Genomic DNA, 13,676 nt, shown 5'->3' on the forward strand with positions numbered 1-13,676 from the left:
ACCACAAATTCCTAACAGTTTTCTTAATTAAGGTATAATTGCATTTAACGTCATTAGTTTCAGATGCACATCATAATGATTCACTATTGTATACATTGTGAAATCACAGTAAGTCTGGTTAACATCTGTCACCATACATAGTTTCAAATAAATTTTTTTCCTTGTGATGAGAAGTTTTAGATCTCTCTTAGCAGCTTTCAAATATGCAATACAGTCACCGCGCTGTCCATTACATCCCCAGGATTTATAACTAGAAATTTGTACCCTTTAACCCCTTCACTTACACCCCCCCCCCCCATTTTTGGCAACCACTAATCTGTTCTCTGTACCTATGAGCTTGTGGGGGTTTTTTGTTTGTATTTCAGATTACATACACAAGTGAGATCATCCAGTATTTGTCTTTCACTAACTGCACTTAGCATAATGCCCTCAAGGGCCATCCACGTTGTTGAAAATGCAAGATTGCCTAACAGTTTGGTTGGGTTTTTTTGTTTGTTTCTTAAGATTTTGTATTATTTTTGGAGGGTGAGGGAAGGGAAAGGGATGGGGGGAGAGAAAGGGAGAGAGGGAAACATCCATATGAGAGCAAAACAATCAGCTGCCTCCTGCATGCCCGCTACCTAGGACTGAACTCGAAACCCAGGGAATGTGCCCTGACCAGGAATTAAACCGGCAACCTTTTGGTGCATGGGATGGCACTCAACCAAGTGAGCCATACCAGCCAGGGCTTCACCATTATTTTTTTATATAGATATATTACTATTTCAAATGAGATCCTGAGGCACAAATAGTTTACTTAACTTTCCCAAGATCATACAGGGGAAGAGTGGGATAGAGATAGATGCCATCTTTTACTTCTGTTTAAAGCTATGATGCTTTTTCTCAAACTTTTTATTTTAAAGATTTCAAAGTTACAGAGAATTAGAATAGTACAATGCACACTCATATACTTACTCTTTTTAGATTCAACACTTACCAACATTTGCCACATTTACTTTATCTCCATTTGTGTGTATGAGAGATCATTTGAAAGTAGTATGTATTATGACACTTAAGCATCCTTTATTTTTTAAAAATCACATCAGTCCTACCTAAGACTTCCGAATCCTTTATATTCTACTCACTAATACAGGACTTCACAGTTAGGAGAAACCATAAAATAAAGGGAAAGGAGAACTGAAATTGTGCAGGAGAGTAAGGTTAGTTCAGATCTCTAATAGGTAGTTGCGTGCTCGGCACTTTGCCTATGTTAAATCTATTAATTTTCAAGACAACCCTATGATGTAGGTAATCTTATCCTCACTTTACAGATAACCTCAGAGAGAAGTTGCCTAAGGCCACCCAACAAATATGTAGCAGAGCCCTATATAAACCTAGCAGTTAAATATATATTTTTAAAAATTTAAAGGATGCTGAAGTGTCATGATGCCTGCTACTTTCAAGTGATTACACGTACAAGTGGAAATAAGCTAAACAGCAAGTTGGTAATTGTTGAATATGGAAGGTAAGTATATGACTGTTCACAGTCTCTGTCCTTTTGAACATTTTCAAAATAAATTATTGAGCTTGAGCTCTTTTCCACTTCATGCCTTGCGAAATACTTTGAGAGGGAAAAAGTATTTAAGGATTTTTGCCAACAAACCTTACAGACACATCACATTTAGTGGGAAATGTTTACGTGGGCACTCAACTCAAAACCACCTTTAGGGTTTTTTTTCCTTTGAACTTTTTTTTTTTAAGCTTTATAACCCAGCCCGGCCGGGCGTGGCTCAGCGGTTGAGCTTCGACCTAGGATCCAGGCGATCGGGGGTTCGATTCCCGGTCAGGGCACGTGCCCGTGTTGCCGCTCGGTCCCCAGTCGGGGCGCGGCTGCGGGAGGCAGCCGATCAATGACTCTCTCATCACTGATGTTTCTAGTTCTCTCTCCCTCTCCTTTCCCCTCCCTAAAATCAATAAAGATAACCCAAATCTGAACGGAACTACAGGCGCGGGAAGAACAGGGTAGGTGGGAGCCGGGCGGGGGAGGGGACCGCAGGATGTTGCCGGGCGGGGCCCAGGCGGTTCTGGGAAGTGTAGTCTCCCAGGGCTTCCCGCTCGGGCGCCGGGAGGACCTGGACAGGCTCCCAGAAGCCTCCGGGGCGGCTCCCGGGAACGCACTTCCTGGGACGCGGGGAGCGCGAGCCGGGGAGGCTCTCGGGGTGGGCGAGTGGAGTGCCGCGGGCGTGAGGAACAGGTGGGTGCGGCGGCGAACCGCCCGATCCCTGGGTCTTTGGCGTAAGTATTTGAGGGTTTTGTGTAAAATAGGTAACTCGAAGGGCATCAGGGACTTTGAAAAGTGCGGACCCCATTTGTGGGTATGAAAACTGAGTGAGGAGAGGTGTCTGATAGAGCTTTAAAAACCTGTTTTGTACACGGGGGCGTGGAAACGGCGCAGCGTCTTGCGGGGATCGCCGCGGGCTCGCGGCGGGGCCGGCGGGTGTGCGCTGTGCAGCTGCAAGGTGCTATTTTTGCATCACTGGCTGCCGCCGGTTGTGTAATGACGACCTGCTGGCGGATCAAGCCCCTCTCCGTTGCTGGGCTGGGCTTGTTCTGAGAGCGCACAGCCTCCGTTGCGCTCTCTCCTATTGGCTCGAACTGAGAGAGGTTGTTTTTTTTTTTCCTTTTTCTTTTTTCCTCCCCCTTTCCGCCAGCTCCGTGCTCCTAAGGACGCGGCTCACAGGGAGGGAGGCAGGGAGGGAGATGGGGAGGGAAGGTGGGGGTGCAGATTGCTCTGGAAGCTTCGTTTGCTTTCCTCTGAAGCCCAAGTTCGGTTACAGGCCACACTTGGTGACCGCACGTAGAATAATTGCTCAGGGATCCTAGGGTGTGTTTTTTAATTGTGAAATGATCTCCCTTAACTTTGGAGTGAGCAGTTATGCTTGATACCTACTCAAGACACATACATTTAGAAAATAAAAATAATTCGATTGAAATCTCTTCCGTGCAGACCTCAGTAGGACAGCATTCTGTATGTATCATGAGCGTGATAGGGCTGGTGATAAACGCCTTAATTCAGGAAGTCATCAGGCGTTCGCAAGTGTGCTTTCTCATCCTACCAATGGAGATAAGGAGTATTTGAAGAGGAAGTTGTTGATGCTTTAAAAAGATATATGGAAACATATTTAAATAGCAGGTTGAGCCATTGGTGGCGCTGTAAACTCAAAAAAAAGCATTCTAGTTGCAAATTTTAGCATGCACAGTGCAGATCAACTTTGCCTAGTTTTGTGTCAGTATCCATTAAAGAGGCATAAAAGAAACATCATGAATTTATTTTACTTCCCAGACAATTAACTGCACAGTGTTTCCTCAGCCCTTTTTATTGTTTCGCTATAGTTATGAAAATGGTCTGAAAATTCATCAAATGTTTACAATTTATTGCTGTGACAATAAAGTGATTTTTATCCTTATATCTCCTATCTTCTCAAATCATCAAGTGAGAGTTGTTTTTTCTTCTATATGTTACATACAATGTGTGAATTTAAGAATAAACTGCCTTGCCTGGCTGGGCGTGGCTCAGCGGTTGAGCATCCACCTGGAGGTTCCATTCCCGGTCAGGGCACATGCCGGGGTTGAGGGCTCCATCTCCAGGCCTCGAGTGTGCAGGAGGCAGCTGATCTATGATGACCCCCTTATCATTGATGTTTCTTTCTCTCTCTCCCTTCCACTCTCTGAAATCAATAAAGATATTTTTTATTTTTTTTTGAAAAAACTGCCTTTTAAAAATACTTACTGCCCACCTTTTTGATATAACATCTCATTGGTTTTAGATGTTTGCTAATTATTTTTCCTAATCCATGTGAATCCAAATTGAGTTTTAAAGAAATTTGTATTAATTTGGGACATTTTTTTCTATTTCTTTAGGCCCAGATCATTTCTACTCTTTGTTCAGATGTGCATATATTCTAAGTTGATTAAAGTTGTTTTAGAACTATCAAGTACCTCAAAGAGTAAGTACCTCCTTCAATTATATTTTTCTTCTTTTTGCTACCATATATCAGATGACAGGTTTTTCTCTTTTTCAACAGAATAGTTATAGGACAGACCTCCGTTGTGAGTGCAATGATTGATGAACTACAAGTTTCAAAGAAAACCCAAATTACAGGTAGAAGGGACTGCAACTGTTACCATCAAGAATTAATTTAGCTGCTGTTATGTGTCTTCTCATATAGCTATTCCTTAGTATTGTCCCTGAAAAAATATGTAGCAATGGGTCTGAATTTGTACAGCTCTTAGCCACTATTCCTGCTCCATACTTCTTTGAACTCTATTCAAAACCACAGAACAGGTATCCTTTTGAAAATATTTTTATTTGAAATGGTATTTTTGATCACCTTTCACTGTGTACCAAATTTTATTCACCTACTTCTCTGAAAGTCACTGTGGAACAGATAGTCGAATGAGCAATATGAAATAGTGGTTTTGAAACAATCCTTACTTGATTTGGTCAGTAACTACTCCAAAGAGAATGCTCTCTCATTGTTATATGGCTGTAATCATCTGTGGGTGTTTGCTGGTAGTTCAGAAGAAAAGCATGTTACTAGCTAAAGAAAGTAATCCTGCTACTACTCATTACAAACTTAAATTGCTGATCATATTCTGTTTAAAAAGGGCTCTACTATTCATGGTCTTGCAGCTACCTTGGGGGACATTTTACAGATGAGTATTTGAAGTTCAGAGGACATGGATATCTTGTTCAGTTTGTAAATGGTAGCTTTTGTTTGGCAGTTAGGTCTTTGATCCCTTCGGCTACAGTGCCAAGCTGTCTCTCGATGGAAACAAGCCCACGCATCATATATATATGACCCAGCTCAAGGCTGTCTCCCAGCTAGTGTTCATGAGTGTTCCTCAGATTTGTTAAAGTGTGTTCTTAGCTTTGCATATTTTCCACAGTCCCTAATAAGGGCTTTTCACATGGCAAAAAGATGATTATTTTTCCCCTCATTGCTATTTTAATAGGAAAATATAATCAATTATTTAGCTTTGATGAGCAAATATTAATATGATATATTAACCACTCTTAATGAAGAGGGGTATATCCAATGCACAGCATACTTATTAAGTTGAAAACATAAACAACAGCACAGTCATAATTGATTGACTCTCTAACCACTGTGTTACTTAATCACTGTTGCCAAACTTAGATATTTCTAAAAGCATAGTTTGTGTGTAAATACCTGGGAATGGCCTCATTTTTCTTGGGAAGAAAAAGAACTTTTGTTTCTTAAAAAAATGGGAGAGACTGCCAATAGAGAGTGGAAAGCAGGGGCACAGTCTAGAAGCAGCTTGGAGGGTTTACAACACGGACTATGAATGAATGGGACTGTTGTTAATACAGCAAATTTATAACTTTCTCTCTGTATCCTGACCATACTCATGTGGACCTTTCATTTGTTTGTTTGTTCATTCATTTAACAATAATTGAGTGCATTCTATGTGCCAGTGTTGGACACAGTGAATAAAACAGAAGGCTCTCTGTCCTCCTGGAATTCACAGTCTGGTGGGAAAGATAAATACCGAGCAAGGAATTATAAGCACAATTGCTGCTACCAAAGGAAAAGTACAAAGGTGCTACCAGAGCATCTAACCAGGGGCAGGGGAAGATTAAAGAGAAAGGGGGGGAGGGCAGGGTTAGGGCCAGGCAACTAGGAACTGGAAAGATGAATTCGTGTTAGCTAAGCAAAGAATAGGATGGGATTAAGAAAGTTCTAGGGGGGCATGAGGAAAAGACCTTAGCCAATTTAAAAAGTGGAAAATTTGAGAAGTGAAAAGCGGTATAGCTATATAGATGATAGTGTGTAAGGTGGGAGAGTGACAAGTAAAAAGATTGAGAATTTGGCAGGACCAGATGGTAGGATTTGAAACTTTAAAAACTTTATTCTGAGGGAAATAGGAAGTCACTGAATGGTAAGAAATGTAGTGATATGATCAGATTTGCATTTGAAAAAAAATTATTCTTGATTCAAAATTAGTTGGTGCACAGCACAAGAGTGGAAGTTTCTTTCCTTCTCAATACAAACAAATCTTAATCCAAGAGTCAGGATTACTTTCAGTTTTAAATCACTAAACATATTCATTCTCCCAACTATCCCTACAAAGTGTTACTTCATCCTTTTAGTAGGATATATGACTTACCAAATCATACGTATATGGAGTTAAGAACAGCATAAAAAATAAAGCAGCCAAAGAAAGATACAAAGAACAAGGACATTAATTCCATCACTGAGGTTGAAACTCAGCTAAAGAATTGAGATTAATAGTATTTCCCTTCTGAAAAAGTGCTGTATCCCTGTTGGCTTTGTAAATAGGACTTTTAGGTAATCTCTGCGATCTGAGCTAAGAATGCTTCAGCAAAAGCAAGTTCAGGGGACTGGTATATCACTTGTATTGATTTGATACAGGATAAATTTGAACATACTTTATACTGAAATACTGACTGTTTATTAGTGTCATTTGATAGTCTGTAGACTAAGAAATACAGGAATTTATTAACCATAAAGTGGTTCATCTTGATCTTGTTTCTCATTCCATTTGCGTTGTAGGAAGCAGTAGTACAGGGCAGTTTGGAGAAATCTCAATTACCTTGTTGATCCAAGGACCTGTCCCCTACCTCTGAAAGCAAGAAGGAATTATGATTGGGTTAGGACTCTGAACAAGTTATCTGAAGGTGTTCTGAAGCTTTGAAAGAAACAGAGGGATCCTTTTTCTTATGTTTCACATCTTTGATCAACTCATCATTGTCTTTCATTGCTCAGTCTTTTTCTAACCCTGAATAATACATTTTTGTAAATAGGTACACTTTATTGGTTCACTTTGCTTAATTCCAAACAATAATTACTTGAGATGTAGTAATCATACAACTACTTTCACTATCAGTATTTTGAGCTCTTATAAAACAGCATATTCTTTCCCTCAATCTGACTGTTAACATATTGGGGCGAGGTCCAGCTCTTAGTGGCCTTATTGTTCCTCCTGGGCCTGACACAGTGTTTTGCATGTGCTAGATACTGGGTAAATACCTGTTGAATGAATGATTGCTTAGCAATGGCTACTTCCTTGTTCAATTCTGCATTATCGATAGCCTACCTTAGTGTTACTGAACAGAAAAAAGTTTGTCCACCTGATCCTAGCAGAGCCAAACACTAGACACTGAGAATTGGAATGGAGAAATACTGGCTTTTATTATGAATGGTCCCACCCAGGAAAATAGGAAGCTAATACTCAAAAGCTCAAACTCCTCGATGGCGTGTAGGTTACAGATTATATAGAGAAAATCACAAGACATCATGGGTTAGGAGGTTCAGAGTTGTGCTGGGAGCCGATTGGTCAGAAGTGAGGTAAGGGTAATAAATCATTTCTTGAGGTCTTGACGACAGTTCTGAGATCTGTTCTGGTGTCCCTTTATCTGGTTCATGAGAAAGTAGCCAGGGGGTTGTTTCACCGTAGGGCTCAGGGTCTGAAACACAATTTAGATCAAGGTGTTATCTTTAGCCTGTCATTTGTTAGGTCCAGGCTACTATCTTCTGGTGCCTCAGGAGTTGCTGGTTATCTGGGAAAAAGGCTATGTCTCAGGGATGGATGGATGGATGGATGGATGGATGGATGGATGGATGGATGGAGATAGGTAGATAGGTAGATAGGTAGATAGATAGATAGATAGATAGATAGATAGACAGACATAGATATATAGATAAATATAGATATATATGGAGAGAGAAAGAGGAGAGAGAGAGGTGGTTTTTAGAGGTAGGATTTAAACCTAAATTTAATTAAAGTAAAAAGAACCCTCGGTTTCATTTGTTGACTTTTCCAGTGTAAATATTCTCAAACTTGCACCAGAGCTTCCATTGCTGAACCAAGGTGGTTGGTTGCTAAATTTAAGCAAGATGGTTTTTCCCCCCAAATAAGGACTATATTTTTTTTGTTTTTTTTTTACCCATAACATTTTTTTAAAACAGTTGCTACTTCTGGTCATATTGACAGAAAGGAACATGATAAACAAGTAGTAAACTTAGAACTAATTATGCTTAAAAAATGGTCACTTGTGCTTAAACTCTGATTGTATATTGTACACTTACATATGTATGTACAGGTATGTGTGTAAACACACCTATATTTTCTGCTACTAAAATTGTTCCTGGTTTATATGATTAGATTAAATATACAAATACATCATTTTCTAAAGAACATTGTGCTTCCCATTTGAACACATCTGGCCAAGTCCTCACCCAGTTTCGTAGCATGTTGGTCATGTTCTTTCTGACCTCTGAACTCCTGAAATGCTACCCCGTCATCTCAGTAGGTCATATTTGATTCAGCAAAAGATAATAATGGATTCTCTAAACCTATACTGTATCCAGAAGTAAGAATATCATCAACCTTGCTGCTTTGTCATCATCTGACTAAAAGAAGTAAATGTACTACCTTATTAAAGTATAAAGTAGTCTGTTCTGTTGCCTTGTAGGGGGCATGATAGAAGGCAGAGAAAATATATTCGAGCTGTGTCCGGAGAGTGAGTTTCAAACTTTTGAGGAAATTAAAGCTTAATAAGATACCGGGTTTTATGGTTTGTCATATACAGAAAAAGAACACAGCCTTTTAACTTGGGATGAGAGAAAGGCCTGGCAGCTTTTCTTCTTTTCCTTATAATAGCAATAATAGAGATAGGTTATCATTACTTCAGAAATCTTAGTGTTCATCTTATATGAGCAGTAACAGTGTAATAAGCAGCGGTAGTATATTAACATACTTACCAATAACCAGTAGTATGATAAACTGCAAAGCATGCAAGTCATCTTGAGGCGGCCAGGAAGCAGCTGGGCAGAATAATTTCAGGGACTTTTTCATGTCTTTTCATTTGACTGACTCACTGGAGAGGAGTCCATTTGTGTTTTGTAATTTTCTGGTGTGCCTAGCATAAAAGAATGAGATGTTTGCTTTTTCTTGTTTTTTGAACTGCTGCAGTGTGCCAAACATTGAGCTGGTCCCTGAGAAGTGATTGACATTTGCCTTGCACTTCCAACGTGCCAGGCATGTTTTAAGCACTTGACATTATATTAACTCATTAAATACTTAGAACAGTTCTGTGAGGTAGGTCGTGTTATTTTTCACATTTTATGGATGAGGAAAATGAGGCACGGAGAAGTTTGTATCTGACCCAAGGTCACTCGGCTAGTAAGTGAGGAGGTGGGGATTAGAACCCAGGCTGTCTGCCTCAGCATCTGCCCTCAACCATTCTGCTTTCCTGTGGTGCTTCTTTCACTACATCTTTGTCTTTTATGAGCTGCCTTCACCTCTGTTGTGCACTAGTCTCATTTTACATTTGCATGAGCATTTGAGGCTGAACTTACAGTGTTTGTAATTAATGGTTGTTGAATGCCCTGACCCTATATGTTTGAGTGCCTGACACATGAAAGTATTTAATTTATGTGTGTGGAATGCTTATTGACAACCAAGAGGATTTAAGATGTGTTAAGAGAATTCGAAATTAATTTGGTTGTTCCTGTGATTCGCTGTGAAGATACTCATGTCTAAAGACTTTAGTTGCTATGTGACCCAGTCAGCGGTAATTGTGGTGTGTGTATGCCTGTGTGTGTGTCTGTGTGTGTGTGTGCGCACCTGTGCTCTGAGGTGTCACACACATGTATTTATAAACATTTTTATTGTACATATAGAGGCTATAAGGATAGAATTTTCTCTTTTTGATGACATCATTAGTTATGTTGCCAATCAGCACCACCTTTTTCCACTCTGCTCTTCTGTTCTCTCATGATTTGTCCTCTTGTGTGTGGCCCCCCTAGTCTGACTGACAGCACTGCTCAAGCCTGCCTGCCTGCCATGGGCTGTCGGGATGTCCATGCAGCCACAGTCCTCTCCTTCCTGTGTGGAATCGCCTCAGTAGCAGGCCTCTTTGCGGGGACTCTGCTTCCCAACTGGAGAAAATTACGACTGATCACATTCAACAGAAATGAGAAGAACCTGACTGTCTACACGGGCCTGTGGGTGAAGTGTGCCCGATACGATGGGAGCAGTGACTGCCTGATGTACGACACTACTTGGTATTCATCAGTTGACCAGCTGGACTTGCGGGTCCTCCAGTTTGCCTTGCCCCTCAGCATCCTAATCGCAATGGGTGCCCTGCTGCTCTGCCTGATTGGAATGTGTAACACAGCTTTCAGGTCTTCGGTGCCCAACATCAAACTGGCCAAGTGTCTGGTCAATAGTGCAGGCTGCCACCTGGTGGCAGGGCTGCTGTTTTTCCTGGCAGGTACTGTGAGCCTCTCCCCATCCATCTGGGTCTTCTTTTACAACACCCATCTGAACAGGAAGTTTGAGCCAGTCTTTACATTTGACTATGCAGTGTATGTCACAATCGCTAGTGCTGGGGGCCTGTTTATGACTTCCCTGCTGCTGTTTATTTGGTATTGTGCCTGCAAATCTTTGCCTTCTCCTTTCTGGCAACCACTCTACTCCCATCCTCCCAGTATGCATACTTACTCACAGCCCTATTCAGCACGCTCCCGCCTCTCTGCCATTGAAATTGACATTCCAGTAGTTTCACACACCACCTAATGGAGAAATAGTTGTTAAAGGAAACATTTAGCCTCACATTTCCCTTGTACAAGGAGCTGTTTTGGACCAATATACATTTTCCTTTGTTTCTGACCAGTCTATGAAGCCAAATTTGTCCTGGTAGAATGAAGTGCTGCTAGTTTTATGAAAAGTACATTATTTTAAATGTGAATCATTCCTTTTATCTTGCTTCTTATGCTAGGAGGATTTTTTACCTCTATATTGATGTCTGGTCAGTAATTCAAGTGGAAAGGACCTGTGTCTCAATTGAGGTGATTTAGAGCAACATAGTAGTGTAAAAAATGGTGGCTAAGAGAAGCTTTTGTATGTGATCTTTACGAATATTTCAGAATATGTATTGTCTTTTTTTCTATAATACCTTAAACCAGTTTAAAAAAAAGGCAATTTCAGATATAAGAAATTTCTTTCAGGTAATGGTAATTAATAATCTTTACAGTAGTCAGACTACCAGCTTAAGGCTGTGACTTTTCTTAGTTCTCTCGGGGCCAACTGCATTGGTTAGAGTTAGGTATTTTGAAGATTACTTTCTTTTGTGAGTTCCTTATCTTCTACCTCATGCCAGTGTTTAAAAATAAAATGCATTTTAAGTGATACCAGAGAAAATAAGCCAAACATTTTAAATACCTATTAGTATGGATAACAGTTAACAATTTTAAGAGTTAATGATTCTATAAATTATATTCTTGTAGTTAAAATGTGCCATGAGATGGATTGGTGCTTCCTCTGAGGCAGAAAAACATTTTTTTACAGATATCATCCACTAAGTGGTACTCATGCCCATGTATAATCTCTTAGTAACTAAGGAAAAAAATAATAGAGGCCCAAGTGGCTTGCTCTCTTTTAGGCAGTGTCCGGGGACAAGCATCTGTTCTTCAGTGACAAACATCAGAGGTTCACTCTCATTACTGCCTTTTGAGTGATGGGCGAAGTAAGGTATGGCTTCACCATGACCACATTCACTCTTGACTCAGCTCCTGCCCCCATCATTGCGTATTTCCTTGAGCATATATCTTTGCCCAACATGTTAGTAGTTACTATAGAGGATACATGAAAAGTGTGAGACCTTGTCCCATTCACTAAAAAATTTTGATAGAGAAGTTCAAACTATTATCTGACAATTAGGGAAGAGTCTGACATCATTGGTAGCTGCTCGTAACTCCTCAGTCATTGATCCAGGAATATATTTCAACCAGAGACATGGCTTTCTGGTAGACAAACTTATTGTACAATGCTAGCAATATTCTGGAGCCTAGAAATTCAATTCATTGGATCCTTTAGAGCACCTACCGTAGCTGAGACACTGTAATAACATTATGTAAGATTCATGAGAATGGGCAAAAGCAGTAGAGAAACTGTTTACTTTTCACCTCTGAAAGTATGGTGATATATTGAAGGAGGAGAATTTAAAATCTCTTCGAATGGGCTAACATTTAGATGAAACCATGTTAATACTGAGATGAATGCTTAGAAATTCAGGGATATTGGGTCTTTACCCTTGTGAATTTGAGCTGCTTACTTAATTGGTGTAATTTGCTACACATCAGTACTGTGTTCATAAGGATTTTGTTCTATTAACCATTAACCATTACTGGACTGTTTTAACATTCCACAAACAGCTAGTTGCATGGTAAATAGGTTCTTATGCCTCTTTACAAATCTGGAGTATGATTCTGGTACTTCTGTGGATGTAAGTGGTACTTTTATTTTTTCTAATTCCAACACTAGTTTATGTATATAGCAAATAAACCCAGGTCTATCATTTCTAAATGCTATTAGGAGAAAGCATGCACGGCTGTGGGTTTTTAGTTACAGCTCCTGATTTCCTTCAGTTCTGTTCCTTTTAACTCTTGTCAGATTGAGCTAAATCTTGGTCATTCCAAGACAATGGCAGGTAGAATTTTGAGATTAATGTTAATTTACCCCTTTGCTAATTAATTTCAGTCCCCTCACTAACTTTGCCCAGAAGTGTCAGGAATTCCACTATCTCCCTGTTCTTTGTGTAAACAATGTTAAAGAAAAGTAGACTCAACCATTAATATATCACACAGTTTTTAGTCCAAGGGATCGTAACTATAAATGCTAACCTTTTCCTACAAGAATGTTTTGGATTTTTTTCCTACTCTGTAGCCTTAAGTCAGTATTTATTATAGATTCATTAGACAAAAGAAACAGCTGTTTCCCTTTTTGTCTCTACTATTTCAGATTTGCGATCAGTAGCTATTCTTCAAAGCCATCAAAGGAAAGCAAGTATTTATAATTTTTTTTGTGTGTAACTTTTGAGCACTCATCAGGCTGTCATTGTGATGGGGGATCTTTTTTTGTTACAAGCCATTAATATTAAGGGCCTTTTACAGAAGCCAGCTTGAAAAGCAACCTTAAATGTGGTATGATGCACCAGATTTGGTTTATCCAGCCATGGGAGAAAGAACCCTGTTTACTTGTAAATATTCACTGTAATAGATCATATGTTTGTTGTAAGCTGCAATGTAAAACCTCAATAAAACTGCACTGTACTTCTTGATGTTATTAAAAGATGTATTTTTACAAGTTTCTGATTCTATCTTCATTTTCCTCAGTGCTTTAAGGTAAAACATTTTGAAAAATGTTTTTCAAATATGTGCAAATTTAAAGACACAGCCCCATTTAAAGCTATATAGAATAGCAATTGGAAAACTGGATTTATTATTTCAGAAGCATCAGAACCCTTTATTCGTTTCTAAGAGTCATCCTAGGAGTTTACTGGACTGTTTAACATCCATGAAAAAGCACTAAGGGCAATCAGTGTGCCAGATTTGCCTCATCAGTGGAGTTACCTAATGGACTGTGATTTTGGAGACTGGGAGTTACCAAATGGTTAAATAGAGGACCTTTCCTTACTCTGCAGAACTTGAGGTTGCCAGGAGAAGTGGTCCTGACAGGTAAGTCACCTTAAAGTTTCTGAAATCAGGGATGAGCTTTTGGTGTTTTGGATGACAGCCTCCTGGGATAGTTCTCACGTACGTGTACTCCTCACTGGGCCCTCGGGACCTTAGATGGCAGAGCCATGT

At 39.8% G+C, this 13,676-nt stretch overlaps 1 protein-coding gene across 5 annotated transcripts in view; it reads left to right on the forward strand.

The window, feature by feature from the left end:
* Window positions 1-2,145: 2,145 nt before the first annotated feature.
* LOC308561962 (claudin-12) overlaps window positions 2,146-13,676 on the forward strand; it is a 60,331-nt gene continuing 48,800 nt past the window's right edge. Inside the window, exons 1-4 of one of the 5 annotated variants that reach the window (XM_081147678.1) lie at window positions 2,146-2,233; window positions 3,901-3,986; window positions 4,065-4,141; window positions 9,837-13,176. In XM_081147678.1, coding sequence (XP_081003804.1) covers window positions 9,874-10,608 — 735 coding nt within the window. In that variant the 5' untranslated portion in view covers window positions 2,146-2,233; window positions 3,901-3,986; window positions 4,065-4,141; window positions 9,837-9,873 and the 3' untranslated portion in view covers window positions 10,609-13,176. Of the gene's footprint in view, window positions 2,275-3,900; window positions 3,987-4,064; window positions 4,142-9,836; window positions 13,177-13,676 lie in introns of those variants that run through there. The other 4 variants (XM_081147680.1, XM_081147677.1, XM_081147679.1 and 1 more) reach the window with 4 other exon arrangements.

This window comes from Miniopterus schreibersii, assembly GCF_964146895.1.
Source record: "Miniopterus schreibersii genome assembly, chromosome: 9".
In the NCBI taxonomy this organism is placed as follows: domain Eukaryota; kingdom Metazoa; phylum Chordata; class Mammalia; order Chiroptera; family Miniopteridae; genus Miniopterus; species Miniopterus schreibersii.